The 22,396-nt window shown below is 37.1% G+C and overlaps 1 protein-coding gene across 5 annotated transcripts in view; it reads right to left on the bottom strand.

Annotated features, from left to right (window-relative positions):
• The window catches only part of AP3B1 (adaptor related protein complex 3 subunit beta 1), a 165,115-nt gene that overhangs the window by 73,503 nt on the left and 69,216 nt on the right, over window positions 1–22,396 (bottom strand). For all 5 annotated transcript variants that reach the window (XM_080573444.1, XM_080573445.1, XM_080573446.1 and 2 more), the window contains exons 14-15: window positions 16,752–16,861; window positions 4,872–5,048 (exon numbers count right to left, since the gene is read on the bottom strand). In XM_080573444.1, coding sequence (XP_080429570.1) covers window positions 4,872–5,048; window positions 16,752–16,861 — 287 coding nt within the window. The remainder of the gene's footprint in view (window positions 1–4,871; window positions 5,049–16,751; window positions 16,862–22,396) is intronic.

The raw sequence follows: 22,396 nt of genomic DNA, 5'->3' as shown, positions 1-22,396 counted from the left end.
ACTAAAAACATGGCACTCAAAACTTAATCGGAAAAATATGCAGGACATCAAAACATCAGAGGGTATTAGGGGGCTGGCAAACTGCTTCTGCTGAGGTGTGTTTTATGAAGAGATACTGTCCCTGGCATAAGCAGTGTCTGCACTCTGACTGCACTCAGTTACTTTATCCTGAATTATGACCCATTAAAGCAGACACATGAATCACTGAACTGGATTACTGCAAATTATTTGCAGTGCATTTAGCTGTTACTTTTTCATAAAAGCAAGCTGCTGATGCCCTCTAAAAACCAGGATAAAAGACTTCTTCCATTTTTTTTCTTGAAGCTTAAAGCCTCCAGTAATATCGGTCATTTATTTATTTATGTAAGAGAGCAACTTATATTATCACAGCTTTTTACAGCATAATAGGATTTCCTAATTTGATGTCTGATAATATTAACATGTATTAAATAATTTTAATAATACAGTTAAATTTTTAAAACTGAAAAAAAAAAGGACGACTTTCCCCATACCTTAGAAATACTGCAAACAGAGCGATAATACCAAACAGACTTGTATCCATTAGCTACACTCAAAAGAAGTACACCACTTTGTTCATACTGAAGCAAATAGCAAAAAGAGCAAAAATAATTTACCATCATAAGGAAGGTAATTTTTAGTATAACAACTCAGACTAGATGAATAACACAGGGTTAAAACATTGTCAATGAGGATTTCATTTCTTTATACAAAGAAACAGGCTTGTACATATATTTTGTTTATCATTCTATTGTTACAACAGTTACAGTTTCAATTATGTGAGGGGAGGAAAATGGAAAAAAAACACATTCGATTTTGTGACATACAACATGCTGGGAAAAGTTCAGCTTTGAGGATGCAAGTTAGAGTTTTTCTATATCTGTACAAAGAGTTTTTTCAGCATATTGATTAATTCTTGTAAGTGACGTACACAGTAAACAAAAATAATTTTTTATTTTAACCATAAAAAATACCTTACATGGAAGCATACCAAAGCATACCAAAGATTTGAAGAAATTAGTCATATTACATTAGAATAAAAAAAAAAAATAAAAAAGCGTACTTTAAAAAAAAAATCACAGCAACATTTTTTTTTTTTTTTGAAATCCAAGAATAGTGTTATGAAAAGACATTTTTTTCCCCCAAGGTACTTAGCACTGGAAAAAGGAAAAGGTTTCTATATGTATTTTACAGCTTTCTGGCAGCTATTTCTATATCATGGTATAACATTTTAAACAACTATATTGGACAGAATATATGTAATCTGCACTTAAGCATGATTTATGTTGTTTAATCAATACGAAATTGGAAGGGAGTGGTCTCAGGTAGCCTGGATTGAACTTTATGAGGACTACTTCTAGTAGGCTTTGTCATCACTTCGCCTCTGTAAAACAAAACAAGCCTCCTTCCTGTCATAGCAGAAAGCTCAGCAGAACAGATTACAAAAAAAAACACAAAAGTGTTTGCCAGTGAATTGCTAAAGGGCCAGGAAAAGTTGAGGGCCTTGCTATCATGGTGGACACCTTTTTGATGAGTACTAATGAACTAGAAAAAGAGTTGATCCTGAGAGACTGCATTTTCTTAACTGGATCATCTTCTCCATGATCCTTTCCTTCTTCTTCTCCCCTAGAAGACCTCTTCCATATTGTCCAATACAAATAAAGACACAATATATATGGAAGAACGCTTCATATCTGCAAGAAGTCTCCTTGCAGATATCATAAATAGTTTTCATGAAAATAACTTGAAAACACTAATTTTTTTTCTTGTCTTATGGCAATTCAACCAAACAAGTCAGGGAAGCTTTTCTACATGGAGGTAGCTAATAGAAAAAAATCAATTTTAATTAAAAACTGAAAATAAATTAATGAATACTCATCAGTTTTACCAACAAAGGAACATCTGTAAAAAGTTGAAAATTATTTGAGCAAGCAAGTTAATTTGGTGAAATATGACAGAATCCGCACACCATGTCTGCTTCACAGTATAATAAGACAAACCATTCCGATATAGAGGAATAATACATTTATTACTATACGCCAACATTACTTGTTATCTGGACATGCTCATTATTTAGGTGTAATAGCTCTTGTTTTTACCCACACTGTTAGTTTAGCATCTATTGCTATTGTTTGTACATTTTGGTATGGCCAATGTGAAAGGTATGCAGCAGGTTATCCTTCAGCAATGTTTCTAGAACTTTCCAGCTACAAGAGTTCTATTTAAGAATTTAGTGCATGCCCTATATTACCAGCCATTATGTTTTTGGCAGATCTCTGCTTGATGAATATTTTATTACAAATACCACCAATGCTGAGTCTCTACAGTGTCAGAGAAGCAGCAATTCATTCACTCTTCGGTATCATTAGCTTGTATAACTTGATACTTTAGACGTATACGACAAGGATATTGTGCCAAACTACATTCAACAAATTGTTTACACATTACAACTACCTGGGACTTTTCCCAGCATGACTCCTACTGTGTTACACAACAGAAACACATCAAAATCTGTATTCTTCCTGTAACATGCAACAAACAGCTCAGACAGCTAGGTGCCATGGTTTCTGCATAACTGTTTCTCTCACATGACCTCCACTTAGACAGTGATATAGCTTATTCACAAGGATTCACATGTCCCTAAGTGATGAGAAAAGGAAGTAAGTTTACTAAACAACATAGACAACCAGAAGAAAGCCTGTCCTTATTATATATTTATCCAGATAGGTCTGAACTTGAAGTTTTTAAATTATAAATAGCCTTTGCAAATTCAAGAGGTGATCATGGGATTTAAAGAATATTACTGGAAATTCTTATGAAAAACACTGAATTTTAAAGGATTCTTGAGAACATGTTGCGTTAACTATTTGGATATATGCTGAAGTAAATTAACAGCAAATCAAATATGATATTCTATGGATAGTGAAAAAAATAAAGTCATATTCACTCCAGAATTCTTTGCTTTTCTCCAACCAATATATAACAGATAAATTTCATCTGTCCTACCCTCATCTGGGGAAAGAAGTCTTTTTGTTTGTTTAAGTCTCTCTCTGCTGTCCTGACACTACTTTTCAATAAAGACACATTGTATCTTTGAGACTTTGGATGAAACAGATAAAGGATTCAAAAGTATGTGTAGGGTAGGATACACCAGGAGAAAACAGGGAGATGGAGAGAAAGGGACAGACTGACAACTGAGCAACCACATGTACAACTTTTGGCTTGAAACTTGAAAATTATGTGAATATTAGTGGCTGGACTTTTTAGGAACTGCAGTCACTCCAGAAAGAAATGTTTCAATATTGAGCAAGTAGAGAAGATTCTTATTCCTGGGAATGATGTAGCTATACAAAGAGTGCTGTGAGCTCTTAAAGGCAAAAATATGTATTCTAATTTGGAAGGAGCTCTGAATCAAGCCAGATCATCAACCTACTCTTTTCAAATTCTGTATATGAATATCTTGATGACTTGAGAAGAAAACTTGTTACTCCACAGCCTAAAACTAAAAGAGGAAAACACCCTTCCATGATACTCATCATTTAGTAGAAATCTCAGGAGACAGTTTCTTCTGCTTTATCACCACTATTGTATTTCAAACCAAGATTATGTGAAACTGGAAAAGGAATATCACAAAATCACCATCTCACTATAGGCTACGGACTTTTGGCCATCTAGAAAAATAAGTAAATATTACATAATGTGCCAGTAGGAGACAAGTAAGATAATCAAACCAATCTTACCTTAGCTCAGTCAGCACTTTCATTAAGATGAGCGCTGACAGAAAGAAGTCACCTTTTGCTACTCACCCATTTTAGACTATCTAATGCTAAGCATGAACAAAGGACAAGCATTTGTTCTTATCTGAATGGAAGGTGGGACAGTTCATCTCCCACATGCCCTACAGAATAAAGTCTCAGATGGATCAAGTCTGCAGCTGGATATAGCTATCAAGGAAAGAGAAGATACCACAGTTGCAGAGATGTGAGATCCTATGCTATTAAAGCTACTGGAAAACAAAGAGGTCTAGCAGTCCAAGAAAAGCATATATATCTCAGACAACATATTCCTTATATATTTGGAAAACATTTTACAACCTTTTATAGTAATAATTGGAATTACAGTGAAAAATTAGTGTCAAGATGCTATATTCCATAGCTAGGAAGTGACAAAGTTCACAGTACTGTCATTGAGATGAATGAGGCAGTTGGCACCTCTCACAGCTATGGAGATCTAAGTTCATCCTTCTGTATTATCTGACATTTTTAGATTATTACCAGAGATGATCAAAACCCACTCTCTTCACAAGGTATAGTGAAATAATAAGAAATACAGAGAAAAGGGAAAGCAGTTACTATATTTAAGATGAGCACTGATGGAAAGACATTGAGGCCTGTTGCTAGCATCTTCTTTTAGATACCCTGAACAAAAAAGGAGCAGCTTTTTGTTCAAATTGACAGCAGTCCCCTGAAAATTCTGCTGTGTGATCCAGAAAACAGTAAATCACAGCTGAAAAATCTCCAGTCTGATATTACTTATACAATTTATATACTACTATACTATCTACTTACCTGAACTAAAAAATAAAATTAAATTCTACAAATCTCAATAAGAAGAGGGGCAAAAAAAAAAGTGATCTCATCAATATATTAATATTTACAATACAGCCCATACTCAAGGACTCCTGTTTAGATTTGGGCTGTTAGACTTCTGAAAACCTGATGTTCAGCTTTTCTTCATAGAATAACATAGACTAGTTTTAGTTATTTATATAAAACAAGTTACCACTGGTCTATATAGACTGCACAAAAACCACTGTGACTTTAAATACATACTCTTGAGTATTTAAGCCTTACCTGCTTTGAGTTTGTTAAATAGAGTTTTGCTCCCAAATTTAAGATCTGCAACTTTACAAGGTCATCTTCATTAGTGAAGCTCTTGGCTGTCTTTCTCAAAACATCAGGTGCAATCTTTGGAACCCGTTCACAGTACTCCCCAATGAGCCACAAGATGCTGGCTCTTGCTACTGGAACCTGCGAAAACATAACACACTCTAAGTTAACATATTCACAAAGAATATGTGTTTACTTGCACAGTGGTCAGTAGGAAGTTAAACAAAATACTACTTAAAGACAATTGCCGTGAAAGAAATACAGACCCAAATTAAATCCTGTTCAACATACCCATTATGGTAGATTGAGTGTACATAGTCATGAAAGATGTTTATCTTCCCATATCATCCCAAAAAACACACATTACAAGTTGAGAAGACCAACAGAGCAGGAATGCAAACAGAGAAATACAGAAGTGACATCCTCATGTTCACAGTACAAGGCAGTAGCCAGAAGAAAATCCAAGTCTTTGAGGTTCAGTTGGAAATGCTTGCCATGAGATTATGCTGAACACCATGCTGAAACACAACAGTGCTTTTTGTGACTATATTCATAGTTTTCAACTACACAGTTTCCAACAACACAGCTTTCTCAGCTCCTGCCCATCAACTTTAAAAGCATAGGAATTTAAGACTGCTATTATCTTTCCTCCATTTTTGTTTAAAATTTTATGACAGTAAGATTCCTATTTTTGCAAATGTGCAAGGCATGCTGCACATTGAATTCTGTAGACCGGAGTTCAAAATCAGTTTTCTCCTTTTTGGAATAGGATCTAACTCCTTAAGTGAAAACATTCTGACCAGGAACTTCATATAGGTCTTTTTCTTTTGGAGCTACTTGACTGCATTTCACTGAAATAACTGGAAGGAGCAGTTGTTGGATGAACTCCCAGTGCAGATGGCGCTGACTTAAAAAGCGCAGTACTGTCACAGATGGAGGGAAAGCAAAATGGAACAACACAGAAGGAAGCTGAAGATCACACTTCATGCAAAGTTAAGCTATAAGCAGTCAGGAGTTACATGTAGTAATATACACACATGATTTTCAAATGTGGGCCATCCTATATTACCTGGTGGTCAAATTAAAAATTGCACTTGTGCTATATACCACCTGATAACATTTTTTTCCTTCCTGGAGTGGAAGGGAGAAAGCATGTGATGAGAAAATTCATTTAGGGAGAAACATATCTTTGAGCACCATAGTTTGCAGATGTAATGCCAGTTCTACATAAATTCTTCTTCAACACATTTTGAAAAAAACGTAACTGTTCTATCCTGTAAAATGACTCACTGTAGTTTAGAAAAAAATATATCAGGGGAAAGCTTCCAACCATAATTGCAATTTCAGCTAATTTTTTTCAGCATTTTTTTCTAAGTAAAAACATGCACTTACATCTTCAATTACTTCCTGCACCACATACGTATCTTTTTAAATAAGCTTACATTCAAATCAGTGTGAGCTCTGTGTTAGGTGAGATTCACAGGAGAAGACAAGCTCGAGAAATTCATCACTGAGATTCTCAAAACACTAGTTCTTACTATCTTATATTTATGTTTTAGTTACTTTTTCAGCATTTGTCCATAATTTATATTGCATGTATATGTGTCAGAACTACAATGGGAAACAACTGCTGAGAATCCTACTCTTTAAGCATTTAGAATTTGGAAGTACTACTTTTCAGCTACAGTCATAAAAGGCAATAAATGCAAGTCAACTTGCAGCCTTGCAAACTGCAACCAAGGTTCAGGATAGTGTTTTCCAAACCATGGTCCACAGTCCCTAATAAATGTCTCGCTAAACCATATTGAAGAAATACTGATTATATCCACAAGAAATTTTAATGGTTAACCATGTTGTACTGCTGCAGAAAGTTTGGGAACTTCTTTGAATAATATCAGCCTCAAAGTACCTGACTTTATATTGCACAGTGCTGTAAATACACAGATAACAAAAATATAAACAAAGGATTGCTTCTACTGAAAGAAAAATCAACTATATCAAGGAAAGTGGTAACAGAGGAGTCTAACAACAACAAATCCCTCAACAAATCCCTCTGAAAAGACATTTGAGTGCAGAGACAACATAATTGGCAAAAGATTGTATTTAGAGTGCTATAACACAGTGATGTAAGATACATAAATATAAATAAATATTGAATGAGATGAAGATAAAACTTTTTTGTGAATTGATAAAAAATTTAAATGGTCTTGGGACCTTTGGTATGGGAGAGGGGAACAAGCTGCTGAAAAACTGCTAAATATAAAAACTTCAAATGTACTTAGAAAATGTTCACTTGTAATACGGTAAGACTGATGTCATTACTGTACACTGATTTCAGAAGGGAAAGAGGTTATTTCTAATGTTCCAAAGGTTACACTGCATTAAGACCTCACTCCCAATCTATTATTTTAAATTGGGCTAAAGAATAGTAATTGAGTGGTACATTAAATTTTCCAGTATTGGAGCAGTTCAAGTTGCCTGCTGTACAGATAGATACTTCTAAATAAGAATATATGGGCAACTTCAGATTTCAGTTATGCTAGATTTATTTTTCTTAAATATTTCATTATAGACTTGTTAAAAAATTAGAATTCAACAAGAGAACACCAACTACCCCATTTTGGGCAGCTGCCTGTTAGAAACATCCCTTTTTCTGTTACTGTTTTTTCATAAAGCAAAAATACCTCTTAAAGCAGACTAATTTCAAAAATAGTACATATTATGAAAGACAAACATTAGAATTATACTTTTCCCAGTCAAATCCAGGACTACACTTTAAATGCACACTGTTATAGTCTCATAATTTTTCCCTCTATTAAACCAGATTGTAAAATGTAAATCTTGCAAAAATAATTTTAGAATGTTAAACAAGCAAACCAAACAAAGCTTAGTTTGAAAAACAGTGACAACGGAAACCAGATAACATATCTCATGAGTGTGTGCCTTTTAATCAGGTGGTTAGCTTACTATATAAATATAGCATATATTAAACACAATTTTGTGCAATGAGAATCAATATCAATTAGTGATTTTCTGAATCAAACTCTAAGTGGAAGCCATTTTAATGAAAAGTATACTAGGAACTGATGAACCCAATGTTTCCGTGTCACTGGATTCATTTGGGGTCAAAATCACACAATATTTTCAGACTTCTTTTTTCCCTGTTTAAGTCTTCCAGTCCTCAGCTATGTAATGTCAAGTGCATGATCCTGCAGCCGTTGTTTCCAAAGTGTTCAAAACAGCAAACAAGAAATGAAGCCACTTCTAGACCTTCATTGCCTTTTCCAGTATAGCATAAGTAGGGACCTTGAATCGACAAAAATGCTGGAAATAATACTTCCATTATTCTGCCCTGCTCTGCATTGTCCTCAAAAGCAAACAGGATTGTAAATTACTTTGCCTTATGTTTTATTCTATGTGCCCTGAGCAAGTGGTTAAGTGCACTTCTCAAGCCTTGGTACCAGAAAGCAGTTTCTACAGCCATTTTAACCCATTACCTGTCTGGAGGAAAATAAATAAGTATTTCGAAATAATAATAATGACAAAAAAACAAAACAAAACAAACAAAAAAAACCAGCCAGACCCTTTCCCTTCAAATTAAGATTCTGGTTACAGCAGTTAGAGAAAAACATCTATTTATATATATTTATATATTTAATAGATCATTCTAAGCAGCACAATTCAAAAGTTATTGTTATTCAGCTCTAACCTTATTACACAAAATACCAGGCTAAAATACAACTTAAAATGACCAGTTTTGGTTATCTACATTTGTCACAAAACAAGTTGATATTCAAACAAATTGCAGATTAGGTCTCATTTTCTGCATCTTGAAATTGTAATTTTTGAAAGTTTATTTGGAATCAGAAATGGAAAGGGGATTTTGATGTGATAACGTCAAACTGTCAACATGAAGAAAAGGTACAAAAGAAAGTCTCAGCTGTTAACCCAATTTAATTAACCTAGTCTAGCCAATCCACTTGAAACTTAATTCAGATTAAAACTGCTAGTATTTGCACTTAGACAAATTCTGGACTATAGGTGTTTCAAAACGAACATATTTTCTAAAAAAAAGTAGATATGATTATATAATGAGGAAATATTTTAAAAGCTTTTGAAAAAGCCCCTCATCAGCATCTTTGTAAAAACTCCATCCTTTACCAGGTGGAAAGGTACTCTCACGAATTAAAAAATACTAAAAAAATATAAAAGACAGAAAAACAGTTACAAATAAAAGTTAAAACCATTAAATGTCCCTCAGGGACCTGTAGGAGAAAACATGCTGCTCAACAGATCTGCAAGTAACTGAGGAGTTATCTAGTAAGGTAACAAAGTCTGCCGACACAAAATTATTCAAGGTAATCTAAACTAAAACTTGAAGAGTTGCAGGTGACTTATTAGTAATATTTTTTAATGATCAGACGTGACGCAGATGGCCTTGAAATATCATCAACAGAACTTCAGAAAAAAAAATCTAAATATACTCACAGAATCCAAATGCTTTCTAGTGAAGAATATCTTGGGATCATAAACTACAATTCTTTGCAAATATTAACTCAATGTTCAGCAGAAGTCAAAAGGAAGACAACCATAGGAAAAGCAAGATCAAAAAGATCCAACAAAATCATTATGCCACTGCTTAAAATTTCTTCATATTCTGACTAGTGTGTGCAAGTTCTGGTCTCCCCACTTCAAAAAACATACAGGTATCAGGAAAGACAAAGAGAAGAGGGAAAGGTTTATAAGAGATACAGAATACAGGTTATTTAGACTACAATTTTTGGATTACTGAACATGATGATGCTGATAGCAATCTCAAGCCTCCAGTCAGAGGCTGACAAGGTATGTAGGAGGAACATCATAATCAACTTGCTCTTATATTTTAATTCTTATCCCTAAAGCAGCAGTTATTGGCCACTGCTGAACATGAGGCTACTCTATTAAGAGGACTTTCAGACTCAGCCAGTATCACGACAACACATTAACAGATTAAAAGCCAAATGGTAACTTCTTCATGATCTTTAAAAAAACAGAAATTTACAGAGATCCAATCATTCTCATAATATCTTTTAAAAAAAATAAAAACCACCACACACACACACACACAAAAAAAAAAAAAAAAAAAACAGACCTTCAGTTACAGCTTTTGAAGTGTGGAGTGTGTGGAGGAAATAACCTGGAATATAGCTAGACTGAGCTGTTCTATGTGCAGGTCTGGGGGGGTACTCAAAAAATACCACACACAAAATAGATCTCATAGATCTTTGCTTAGGCACACCTGAGGTGAAAGTTTAAGGTATAAATGAGAACATACAAAAACAAAGGAAGAAAAATAGGCAGTCTTTTTAGATATATAAGAAACATTAGTTAAAGGGCAAACTGAAATAGACCTAGTCCTAAAGTTTTATTATAAAAAGAGTGAATTATCTACAAGAGCTCTGTATTTTTTAGTTGAACTTCCTAACATTTATTATAGTTGGTCATATAATATTTAGCTTACTATACATCCTGTCACTTGCTAAATGGCTGCTGAAGATCTTCCGTATGAATAAGTTTCAGATCAGATAACCTGAAAGAAACATTTCTATGGAAGATTTTTAGGCACCTCATCATTGACAGTTAGAATTTCAGCTCAACACAAGTGAAGCTTATAACCACATTAGGGCAACAAATTCAGGCACCAATGAAAAACGCCATTCTATCCAGTTCCCACCAATTTTATTTTAGTGGTGAAGTGTTCAACATTTACCTAAACTAAAACATAGCAAAGCAATCAAAATGTTCATTTTTACTTTACATGTTTTTTTTTTTTAACTGTATATAGTTCTGTTCATTCTTTCTGCTGTTTTACATACTATTAAATTAAACTCCATTCTAAGAAGCACCAAACAATCTGTTTGCTCGCACTCCCCCACCCCGCAGCTACTTTCAAGCTCACTCAGTATTTGGTTGCTTTTCCTTTGTCTAAATGCAAGAGTCCTTTCAAGACAGTGGTATGCTTTTGCATAGAGAATAAGGCAGGTCTCTTAAATTTAAATCCAAATTGAAAAATGAGCATAGAAAAACTTTCCTAACAGAAGAGGTCAGTAAAAACAGAGAGCTGTTGAAAAGCTAGGGCTGGGCAATCAATAACCACATGAAACTCAGCAAGAGCAAGTGCCAGATCCTGCACCTGGGATGGGGCAACCCTTGGCTATACATACAGGCTGGGGAATGAGAGGCTGGAGAGCAGCTCCACAGAAAAGGATCTGGTGGTTCTGGTTGACAGCAAGATGAACATGATTCAAAAGTGTGCCCTGGCATCCGAAAGGGCCAGCCAGACCGTGAGATGAATCATGAATGACGTTATTAGCCAGTCAGTCAAGGGATGTGGTTGTCCTGCGCCAGTACGGCCTCACCTTCAGAATTCTATGCAGTTTTGGGAGCCGCAATAGAAGGACATAAAACTAATCAAGAGCCTCCAAAGGAGGACTACAAAGATGGTTGAAGGGTCTAGAGGGGAAGATGTATGAGGAGCAGCTGAGGTCCCTTGGTTTGCTCAGCCCAGAGCAGAGCAGGCTGAGGGGAGGCCTCATGGCGGCCTGCAGCTCCCTCACGAGGGGAGCGGAGGGGCAGGCGCTGAGCTCTGCTCTCTGGGGACAGCGACAGGACCCGAGGGAACGGCATGGAGCTGGGACAGGGGAGGGTCAGGCTGGGTGCTAGGGAAAGGTTCTGCACCCAGAGGGTGGTCGGGCACTGGGACAGGCTCCCCAGGGCAGTGGTCACTGCACCGAGCCTGATGGAGATCAAGAGGTGTTTGGACAACGCTCTCAGACACATGGTCTGATTTTTGGATGGTCCTGCATGGAGCCAGGAGCTGGACTTAATGATCCTTGTGGCTACTTTGGGATATTCTATGATTCTATGAAAATAAACATCTGTGTAAAACATGTCTCAGCAAAAGTATATGTGCCTGTGTGTGTACGTATGTGTATTTTGCGTTTATGTTGTGTCAGGAATAATTTCTGTGTGTCTTTATACCCTGTAGCAGACAAAAACTGAGGCAACTAATGTTGCTAACTTGCAATCATTCTTGCCTACTGTGAGATAATCATTTAAATTACATGGGCAAACCTAGGAAATTTCAGTAATGTTTTATTAGATAATGAAATTTTAAACTCACATCCCCAGTAGTTATAAAATCAAAGTATTGCTTTCTAAACATGAATAAAAATCTTTATCCCTTTCAGAAGTGTCTGAAGCAATTTTCAAACATTTTCAAAAGTGCAAATTATTTCAGGATAATGATACAGCATTGGGAAAGCTATTCATTGTAAACAAGATTTTCTTCTAAGTTTATTCCTTAATCCAAATTTCTAAAAAATCTGAGGAAGATAAATTTAGGGCAGCTGTTATTCAAAAATTACAGTGAAAGTTGTCAAACAAGATTTAAAACAACCATCCTGGAAAGCCTACAGCATCTCTGTCACAGCTCCTTTCTTGAACAAGAGGCAGGGTTCAGATTCAGATTTTGATTTTTGGTTTATTTCTATTACCACTCTTTTCCACAGACTGTTCTCCAATACCACCATCTTCTGTTACTCTGTACAGCCTCATTACTGTAGAATGCTAGTATGTCACAGTGGTTCAAGTACTGCATATCTTGTTTTTCCCTTTATCCAACATAAAAAAATGTTATTTTCAAAAAAGTTCCCTGTATTTATAACATGAAATACTTTTACTAAGGTATTAATTTAAAAAAATATTAGCGATAAAAATTTACAAATGTTAAATAGGATATTTATGAAATATTTATTTTCTCTCGTATAATAAACATGTGTTAGTAAGATGACAACTCCATTTGGAGAAGTGACAGAAAATGCATATGATAAGATTATCCACAACTTACAAGACTAATTATTAATCAAATTATTACTCATATTTTCTGAAAACACAGGTGATTGTTATAAAATAAGTAATACTTATTTGACATATAATTAGCAGCAGTATCTCAGCCTCTTTAAATTCTGGATATGAACAATTACAGTACAATTATATTGTCTCTACATAAACTATGAAGTTAGACTAACAGTTCTGAAACACGTTTCAGTAGCCAAAGATTTATTTGTTTAATCATAGAACGGTTTGGGTTGGAAGGGACCCTTAAGGATCATCTGGTTTCAACCCTGCCTTGGGCATGGAGGGACACCTTCCACTGGACCAGGCTGCCCAAAGCCCCATCCAACCTGGCCTTGAACACTTCTGGGGATGAGGTACCACATTCTCAGGACAGCCCGTTTCTGTGCCTCACCACCCTTATAGCAAAGTTTTTTTTTCCTTATATCTAATCTAAATCTAACCTCTTTCGGTCTAAAGTCACAATCCATTGTCTTATCACTACATGCCCTTGTAAAAAGTCCCTTTCCAGTTTTCTTGTAGGGACCCTTTAGGTTCTAGATGGCATGTTCAGAAAGAATGGACTGAGAAGACCATGCCCTTTTTCTTTTATCATTCCAAACTTTCCCAAATTTATAACTATGGAAAATAGAAGATTCACTGATTTAGAAACTATTTACTGCTCAATCATCATTTGGGGAGAGGACAAGGGGCAATGGTCAAAAAATGGATCACAGAAGGTTCTGCACCAACATGCGAAAGAAATTCTTCACAGTCACGGTGACGGAGCACTAGAACAGGCTGCCCAGGGAGGTTGTGGAGTTTCCTTCTCTGGAGATATTCAAAGCCCGTCTGGACGCCTACTTGGGCACCCTGCTCTAGGGAACCTGCTTTGGCAGGGGGGTTGAACCCAATGATTTCTTGAGGTCCCTTCCAACCCCTACAATTCTGTGATTCTGTGATCAATAAACATGTAATTAATTCTATGAGACTGAACTGTCTTATTTATAGCATCTACAGAAAAATAATTATTGAGAGATCAATTTCGGTTACCGTTGGGGCACAATGCTGTGGTGGCTTTACCAGCTAAGCAGCTGAACTCCACCACAAGTGCTCCCTCACTCCTCTCCTCAAAGGGAAAGGGGGAGAAAACACAATGAAAAGGGCTTAGGGGTTGAGATAAGGACAGGGAGATCACTCAACAATTAAAGTCATGGGCAAAAGAGACTCAGCATAGGAAGATTAATATATTTATCATCTATACTAACAGGCTAGAACACTGGGAAGCTCAAAGAAAACTATAACCACCTTCCCCCCATCCACCCCCTTCTACCTTCTCCCCTCAAGAGGCACAGAGGAATGGGGAATCGGGGCTGCAGTCAGTCCCTGACACTTTATCTCCACTACGCCTTCACGGTCACTCTCTGCCCCTGCTCCACATGGGGTCCCTCCCACGGGATGCCGTCCCTTCCCAAAATGAGCCTGTGGGGGCTGCCCACTGGCAGCAGCTCTTCAACAACTGCTCCCACATGGCTCCGTACCAGGGGTCCATCCCCCAGGGGCAAACTGCTCCAGCACGGGTCCCCCACATGTGGGCGGCAGCTCCCCCCAGACCCCCTGCTCCTGCGTGGGCTCCTCTCCACGGGCTGCAGCTCCGGCCCGGGGCCTGCTCCTGCGGGGGCTCTCCATGGGCCGCAGCCTCCTCCAGGCCACATCCACCTGCTCCACCGGGGGCTCCTCCACGGGCTGCAGCGTGGAGATCTGCTCCGTGTGGGACCCGTGGGCTGCAGGGGGACAGCCTGCTCCACCAGGGGCCTCTCCACAGGCCACAGGAGAACTGCTGCTGCGTGTCTGGAGCACCTCCTGCCCTCCTGCTGCACTCACCTGGGGGGCTACAGGGGGTCATTGCTACTATGGTTGCTATATGTCATATCAACAGTATTACAGTAAGAACCACCCAAACTGATGGAGATTGAATCTCAATGGAGCTGGGCAAGTACAGCAGTGATGGAACTGCCAACCACAGTGGTGATGGAACCAGAGCTGGCTTCAGCATGCATCAATCCAATAACACATACCATCTCTCCTGCCCTGAAGGACTATTGTGACAGACGGAACACAAAGTCATGGACTAAATGAACTCAGTGGACATTTTAGAAGGATAGCCCACTGACAAATGGAATGATACCTGTGTGTATATATGAAAGGACAGGAGATTGATGGTAATCAATGAAAATGTATTAGAAAGTGTGGGACCCGATCAAGATGTAAGTGGTATAGAATAATTGATATCGTCCTGGTTTCAGCTGGGATAGAGATAGGTTTCTTCCTAGTAGCTGTTATGGTGCTGTGCTTTGTATTTGTGATGAAAAAAGTGCTGATAACACACAAAAAACAATGTTTTAGTTGTTCCTGAGTCAAGGACTCTACTGCTTCCCATGCTGCACTGCCAGAGAGGAGGCTGGGGGTGCACAAGAAGCTAGGACAGGACACAACAAGCACAGCTGACCCAAACTGGCCAAAGAGAAATCCCATACCGTATAATGTTATGTTGCCATAAAACTAGGGTGAGTTGGCCAGGGGGCTGCCATTGCTCAAAGACTAGCTGGACATTAGTTGGCTGGTGGTGAGCAAGTGTAGTCCGCATTGCTTAGCATCATAGAATGGCTTGGGTTGGAAGGGACCTTAAAGATCACCTAAATCCAATCCCACTGCCATAAGCAGGGATGCCACCCTGCAGATCAGGTTGGCCAAGGCCCCATCCAGGCTGGCCCTGAACACCTCCAGGGATGGGGCATCCACAACTTCTCTGGGCAACCTGTGCCAGTGTCTCACTACCCTTACAGTGAAGAATTTCCTCCTAATGTCTTGTCTAAATCTATCCTCTATTAGCCTAAGACCATTCCTCCTTGTCCTATCATTATCTACCCGAGCCATCCTTCTCTTCCAAGCTATCCTTCTCCATCCTTTTTATAAGACTCCTTTAAGTGTTGAAAGGCTGCAATGAGGTCTCTGGAGCCTCTTCTTCTCTAGGCTGAACATCCCCAGCTCTCTCAGCCTTTCATCATAGGAGAGGTGCTCCAGCCCTCTGATCATCTTTGTAGCCCTCCTCTGGACTTGCTCTAACAGGTCTACATCGTTCTTATGCAGGCGTTTCCAAAACTGGATGCAACGCTCCAGATGGAGACTCACAAGGGCAGAGCAAAGGGGGATAATCATCTCCCTCAACTTGCTGGCCACTCCTCTGTTGATGCAGCCCAGCACACAGTTGGCCTTTTGGGGCTGCAAGTGCACACAGCTGGCTCATGTTGAGCCTTTCATCCACCAGGACCCACAAGTCTCTCTCCGCAGGGCTGCTCTCAGTGAGTTCTCTTCCCAGTCTGTGCTCCTGTCTAGGATAACCACCTCTTTGGTTCTTGCACTTTTTTTTTTTTTTTTCAATTCTCTTCCCCCATTCCACTGGGGTAGGGGATGCATGAGGGCAAGAATGTCTGTAAACAGTTGTGTGGTGCTTAGCTGCCTACCAATTTAAACCACGACCAGAGGTACCGAAAAAGATTTAGAATACAGTGTTTTTTAAACTCCACCCCATATCATTAAGAGAATAATTTGAGAATCCTCAAGTTCAGTTCTCCCTTGCCCTTATTTTCATTTCAGCTTACCCACTTGGAAGTCTAAATACATTTCATTTTGTCATAACGGTACTAGCTATACTAAATATTTCAGGTATTTCTTAAAAAATAGCCTCCCAAATTTCAGGCATAAGTGGATCCATCTGATAACTTCTATTTCCTCTTCCTTAAAATGAGAAAAAATTGTATTTTATGGAAAGTAAAAAATTTTAAAATTTGTTCTACTTCTCTAATACATTTCTTTCTTTCCTTGGTTCAAATTCAAAGGAGATGGTGTGATTTTTATGAGTCAACAAGGAAAATATTAGTCAACAAGGCAATGTGCAAAAATACTCACTGTAATGTTATCCAAGAGTTTGGCCATATGTTTAATAATTTCACCATGGTGTGCTGGCTGGGTTTGTAGCAGTTTCTTAATGACAACAACACTTTCAGCAACCACAGTTTCTGTTTAAGACAAAGCAAATTATTACTTTTAAAAGCATTTATGCAGAAGAAAAAAGTCATAAATAATTAATTGCAAAAGATGTTATCAGCTTTCAAAATGTGTTTTGCAGAAGTGAATTCTATTTGCTTGGTAACAAAGATGTAAACCACTCCACTAAGTAATACAAAGTTCAGCTTCTAGAAGCAAGTTATAAGCAGCAAAAAGGACAAAGCAATGTTCTAAATGTAAAAATATCATCCTACCACAGCCTTTTTTTGAAATTGCCTTTTAGTAAAGCTGCTTGTATTTCTCCTTTTCAAACTGACGAACAGCATGAAAAATATCAGTTTTTCATTGAAATTATGTATATTCATAAGTAATTTGGTATATGCATTAAAAATACAAACAGTTCAAAGAAATATACAATGTTAAAAGTGACAGCTCATTCTTAAACAAGAGAAACAGCTAAACATTTCTGTTGCACTTTTCCACCTTCCAAACAGTCTCTCAGATCTGTAACCTAATCTCTAGTACATTCAAATTAAGCTTCTAAATAGGCAAGCTGTTGTAAGATTTATGTCAAAGTCATGCATTGGACTGCTTAACTACTGTAGCAAGTAACATTCACAGCCTGATCAACTTGTATGAAATGTGCAATTTTTGAAGCTGAAAAAAAACCACTGGTGCAGAGGTAAGCCTCTATGCAAGAGTAAACTCATCCTGTAAGGAAAGATGAAGTAAAGTCAAACATAGCCAAAGCTGAAACCAAAACAAAAGACTACTGCAAGAGTTCAACGCAATTCTAATTTTAATTTATACTACAAAAAGGAAGTAGCTATTTTTACTTCAGTATCAATGTTTAAAACAAAGAAGAAATACAACTACCATTCCTTAAACATCTCAGAAATATTCCTACCTTTGAGGAGTTAAACTGACACATGGACCATTCATCCCACAATCAAGAAAGATGAAGTTTCAAAAGTACAGTATGGGGAAGAGATTTTTTTTTTTTTTTTTTAGAAAGCAAACTTATTTTTAGAGTATGGCTATTCAAAAGCTCTGAATATGTATCATTATGCCATAAGCCTCTGAGAAACTTAAATTTTAGCTTGCAGCTTTTGTGTCATCCTTTATTTGACATGACATCTCAGTCATTTTTCTAACTAATTTTTTGAAGCAAGGTTAACACTGCAAAGAGGAAACCATAACACATCTACTTATATATCTCGAGGTTTTCCATAATCTTAAAGACCAATTCAACCGGAATTGTATTTTGTCCACTTTCTTACTGCAGATATTAAAATAAGAAAATTCTTAAAATTTTAAAATGTCAACCTGGAATTTTTAGAGTGAGAGAAATTAGTAAAACAACCTCCATCCTTGAGTGTTTTGTGATACTACTTAACAGAGGGAATGGTTAAGCAAAATAAAAATGAACCCAAAAGACTAAGGTGGACATGAAGTCATTATTAAAAATATTGTTGACAACATTGAACTAATCATGATGAACTTAAGTGCAGATTATGAAGTGTCAACTTGGGAAATACTTTACTGCAGTCTGTGGAAGCAAATTTAGAGAACTGTATCAGAACTGTAAAATGGTTCCATAAGTCTAGATACCAAAAAAGAAAGTAAAAACAAAAGTATGTATTTATAATTAATGTGTTTATACTAGAATAAAGGCTGATTTAATTTAGAAAAGAGAGGCTTTCCAAGGCTTGCTTTGCGCACATGAAGAATCCCAAAAATGAGTATAAAACATATGCATCTAGTCAAAGACACAAAGATACTAGCTTTTATATCCTATAAGTAAAATCAGAAAAAATAAGAAAGAGAGAAAATTATTAGCATTGTGAATGGCTATTATGAAAATTTTAAAATGTAAATCTGCTACAATTATCTAAGAAGAAGTACATATAAGAAAAGGATAAATGAATACAAAAGTTGTGAAACAAGTGTAAATTATTTTATATCTAAAGGTCATAGAATGCAAGTCAAATTTTTAAAATAAAAAATAAATACATCAGAAAAGCTGGTCGGGAAAACCTTAACCAATAAAAGGAAACTACAGGGGGTATTAGCAACTTTTCATAAGTCTTAGTATACTAAGTCACAAGTCATAGTAAAAATCTTAGTATGTTCATTGTTAGTTTTCAAACAATTCAAACAATTTCTAGGCAATATGGTAATGGCTACTCTGACTAGAATAATCTCTGAAGACCCTGGAGCATGAGCACTTCTCTGAAACTTAACATATATTCAGTCACACACCACAGACCCTGAAGCATGACAAATTCCCAAAACCTTAAAATGTATTCAGTTACACAACATTCCATTTCACCAAATAATGATGTGTTTCTAAAGCTAACAATGTAGTGGACAATAACTTGTGGGGAATGAATTAGAGTCCTTTTCATAATTGAAAAGTTGGCCACATTACAACAGAAACTCGGAAAAACAGCCTAGCAAGATGCATATTACCAGTGAACACTCAAAAGCTGCAATCTGAAATACTACATTTTATACAACTGATGTTCTAATTTTTTTCCAATACTTAACAGATACATGTGGAAACTAAAACACAGAACTGAAGGCCAATTTATCCACATTCTGTAATTTAATAAGCACTATTTCTAAAAGCTGCAAAATTACTTCTGCTATTTTTTAGAAGAATATATTGATCAAATTTCATACCAAGCCCTACAAGTAACTAATTTGTGTTGTTTAGAAGATTATGCAGATGATTCAAACTAATGTTAAAAGGTAATTATTAAGAGCTAGGTACCAAGACAAACCTTAAATTAAACCTTTTCAGAATTGCCTGAAATCTGTGTTTTCACCTGGTTTATTTTTCCACACTTATAATAAAGTCAACTCAATTCTGAAATCACAGTAATACACATTAACTACACAATACATAGAGCTGGTTTTCTTTTACTTCATTCTAACAGTAATTCTAGTAGGTAGGTAGTAGTTACCTGAGGTATTAACAGTTCCAGTGAATTTAGGACTTGCCTGTTCAAATTTGTATAAATTACTAGGGAAAAATAAAGTCATTTTCACTGTGCTTCCAACAATTGTTTTTACATTGTTTATTACCCATAGATTTCAAATTTCAACAAGAAAGGAAAGCCACCTGAGAAAAACCTGCAGGTTCTCTAGTATATTCACTTCAGACAGACAAAACGGACTTCTTACAATCCCGTCTGTCTCTTTCATCTAAAATGACTTTTGTCATCTTAGTGAAGCCAGCAGCCAGCTCAAATTTTCAAGGCAATTGCTAATGGAAATGTATTAGCGAAATGCCAAATGTCACACCGAAGAGCCAAAATAACTTTTCTGTTCATGCTTCCTTCAGCAGATGAGGAATGAAAATAGTTCTAAGACCTCAACATGGCTTCCAAAAACAAGGCTGGGAAAGTGCAGATCCTCCCGGAAACTATGCTAAGAAACATTGAAAATAAGAAGGTGATTGGTGACAGCCAACTTCACTACAGGCAAACCATGCCTGACAAATCTGGTGGCCTTCTACAACAGGGTTACAGCGCTGGTGGATAGGGAAAGAGCAACTGAAATCATCTACCTGGACTTGTGCAAAGCACTTGATACTGTCCTTGAAGAGACTTTAAAGTGGTCTTCCAGTACCTAAAAGGGCACACAATAAAGCTGGAAAGGGGCTCTTTGTCAGGGAGTGTAGTGATAGGACAAGGAGTAATGGCTTTACATTAAAAGAGTGAAGAGAGTTAGATTAGATATAGGGAAGAAATTCTTTATTCAGAGGGTGCTGAGGCACAGGTTGTCCAGAGAAGCTGTGAATGCCCCAACCACTGCAAGTGTTCAAGGCCAGACTGGATGGGGCTTTGGGCAACTTCATCTAGTGGAAGGTGTCCCTGCTCACGGCAGGAGGGCTGGAAATAGATGATCTTTAAGATCCCTTCCAACCCAAACCATTCTAATGATTCTATAAGAGGAAAACTGCTCTTGAAGTTTTGTGTGTTTATGAGTGCATTTTTAAAAGCTAACTTTCCCCTGTTCAGGGAAGCTGGGGGCTATGGTAAAACAAAACAAAACAAAACAAAAACCACATTTCAATAACAGAAGTCCATGCAGAAACTAGAGAGTTCTATGATGAGATGCCTAGAGAGTTCCATGAAGAGTTATCCCAGCTGGGCTTAACTGGCTGCTGAAGAGGCAGCTTTAATTATACTCTGCCTCTCAGCACCCAAGATCCAGAATGATTCTTGGCTCAGCTCCCATGCTAGATAAACCCTGGCTTTTCAGTAGAGACCTTTCCAGAACAAGACCAACAGAATGGGAAGGCAGTTTTGCCATAAGCTCATTCTTTATGATTCTGTTTTGATTTGGTAGAATTAATTTGTCTGTCTACCTTTCTTCTATGCTAAAGTGAATTCCCCACAATGATAAAACAGTGCAGAGCAGAGAGAGCTGATTCTGCTTTCTGGGATCCCAGAACCTACTAGACTTACCAAATTGGGCTTCACGCTATGCAGAGGGAGCTGAACTGCTTCCAGTTTTGGAACAGCCATGTAGGTAATGGCAAGGGAAGCAGCTTGCTTGTACGCTTTAAGAATGAAAGTTGGGACAAAGCAGGATCAACCATGACAACTGAATTCTAGTTCTCCTACATGTACCAAATTGTTTTTTTCCTCCCTCCCATGCTCAAGGCTCTTCATGTTCAACAAGCTGTGACTACCAGAAATTTCCTGCTTCCTAAGGAAAGGTACCATGTAGGTTAAGCCATTCAACTCACTTTTTAGAAAAAGACACTGCGCATATGGTAAAGGAACTTGCCAGTTGCCAGGTTTAAAAGTTCTTAAATATGTCCCTTGCGGTCTTTCAAAATAGTAAGCACAAGAAGATCATGGTTAGATTTATAAAATAAAGTAATAAAAAGTCTTTCAGGACCTTCAGAAGTACTTGCTAGACAATTACTTAGAGCCAGTCAAGACAACTAATCTTGTTGAGACGTACCTTTATATACATGCACACATTTATACGAATAAATATGTATTTTGTGTGTGTGTGTGTATAAACATATATGGAATTATTTTGAAGAAAATCTTAACTTGAGAAGTTATAATTAAAAAAAGCTGTTTTTTCTTATCTGGGTTCCTTATTAGCAGAAAGAAAACCCATGCAAGAAAACGAAAAGGAAGATTATTAGATAATAAGTTCAATATTCTGAAGTTTAATTATCATACATAGAAGAAAATGTGGATTTGTACATGCTGAAAGGAGCCTACCAACCTAGAAGAACATTGCTAATAGAATTAAAAGGAATCAAGAGTAAACTTTGAAGGTAGTATTTCTAATACGGTCACATTCATTAACTGTAGTACAAAAAAACTTACCCAAGTCCCATTGCAGAAACTGCCTTATAACACAACACTGGAATACATTTTTAACACAGTGGATAACTAGAAATGCACAGAGGGACAAAAGGTCCGGAGCAACATGAAATTAAAGTTACACAGATTAAAACTAGCAAGCTACACACTGAGGCCTCTCAGAAACTTCTGTTATGAGGTTAAGCA

Source organism: Anser brachyrhynchus, assembly GCF_964034855.1.
Source record: "Anser brachyrhynchus genome assembly, chromosome: Z".
NCBI classification, from domain to species: Eukaryota; Metazoa; Chordata; class Aves; order Anseriformes; family Anatidae; genus Anser; species Anser brachyrhynchus.
Note: the sequence above shows the minus strand (reverse complement) of the source record. Positions and strands in the feature narration are given on the sequence as shown.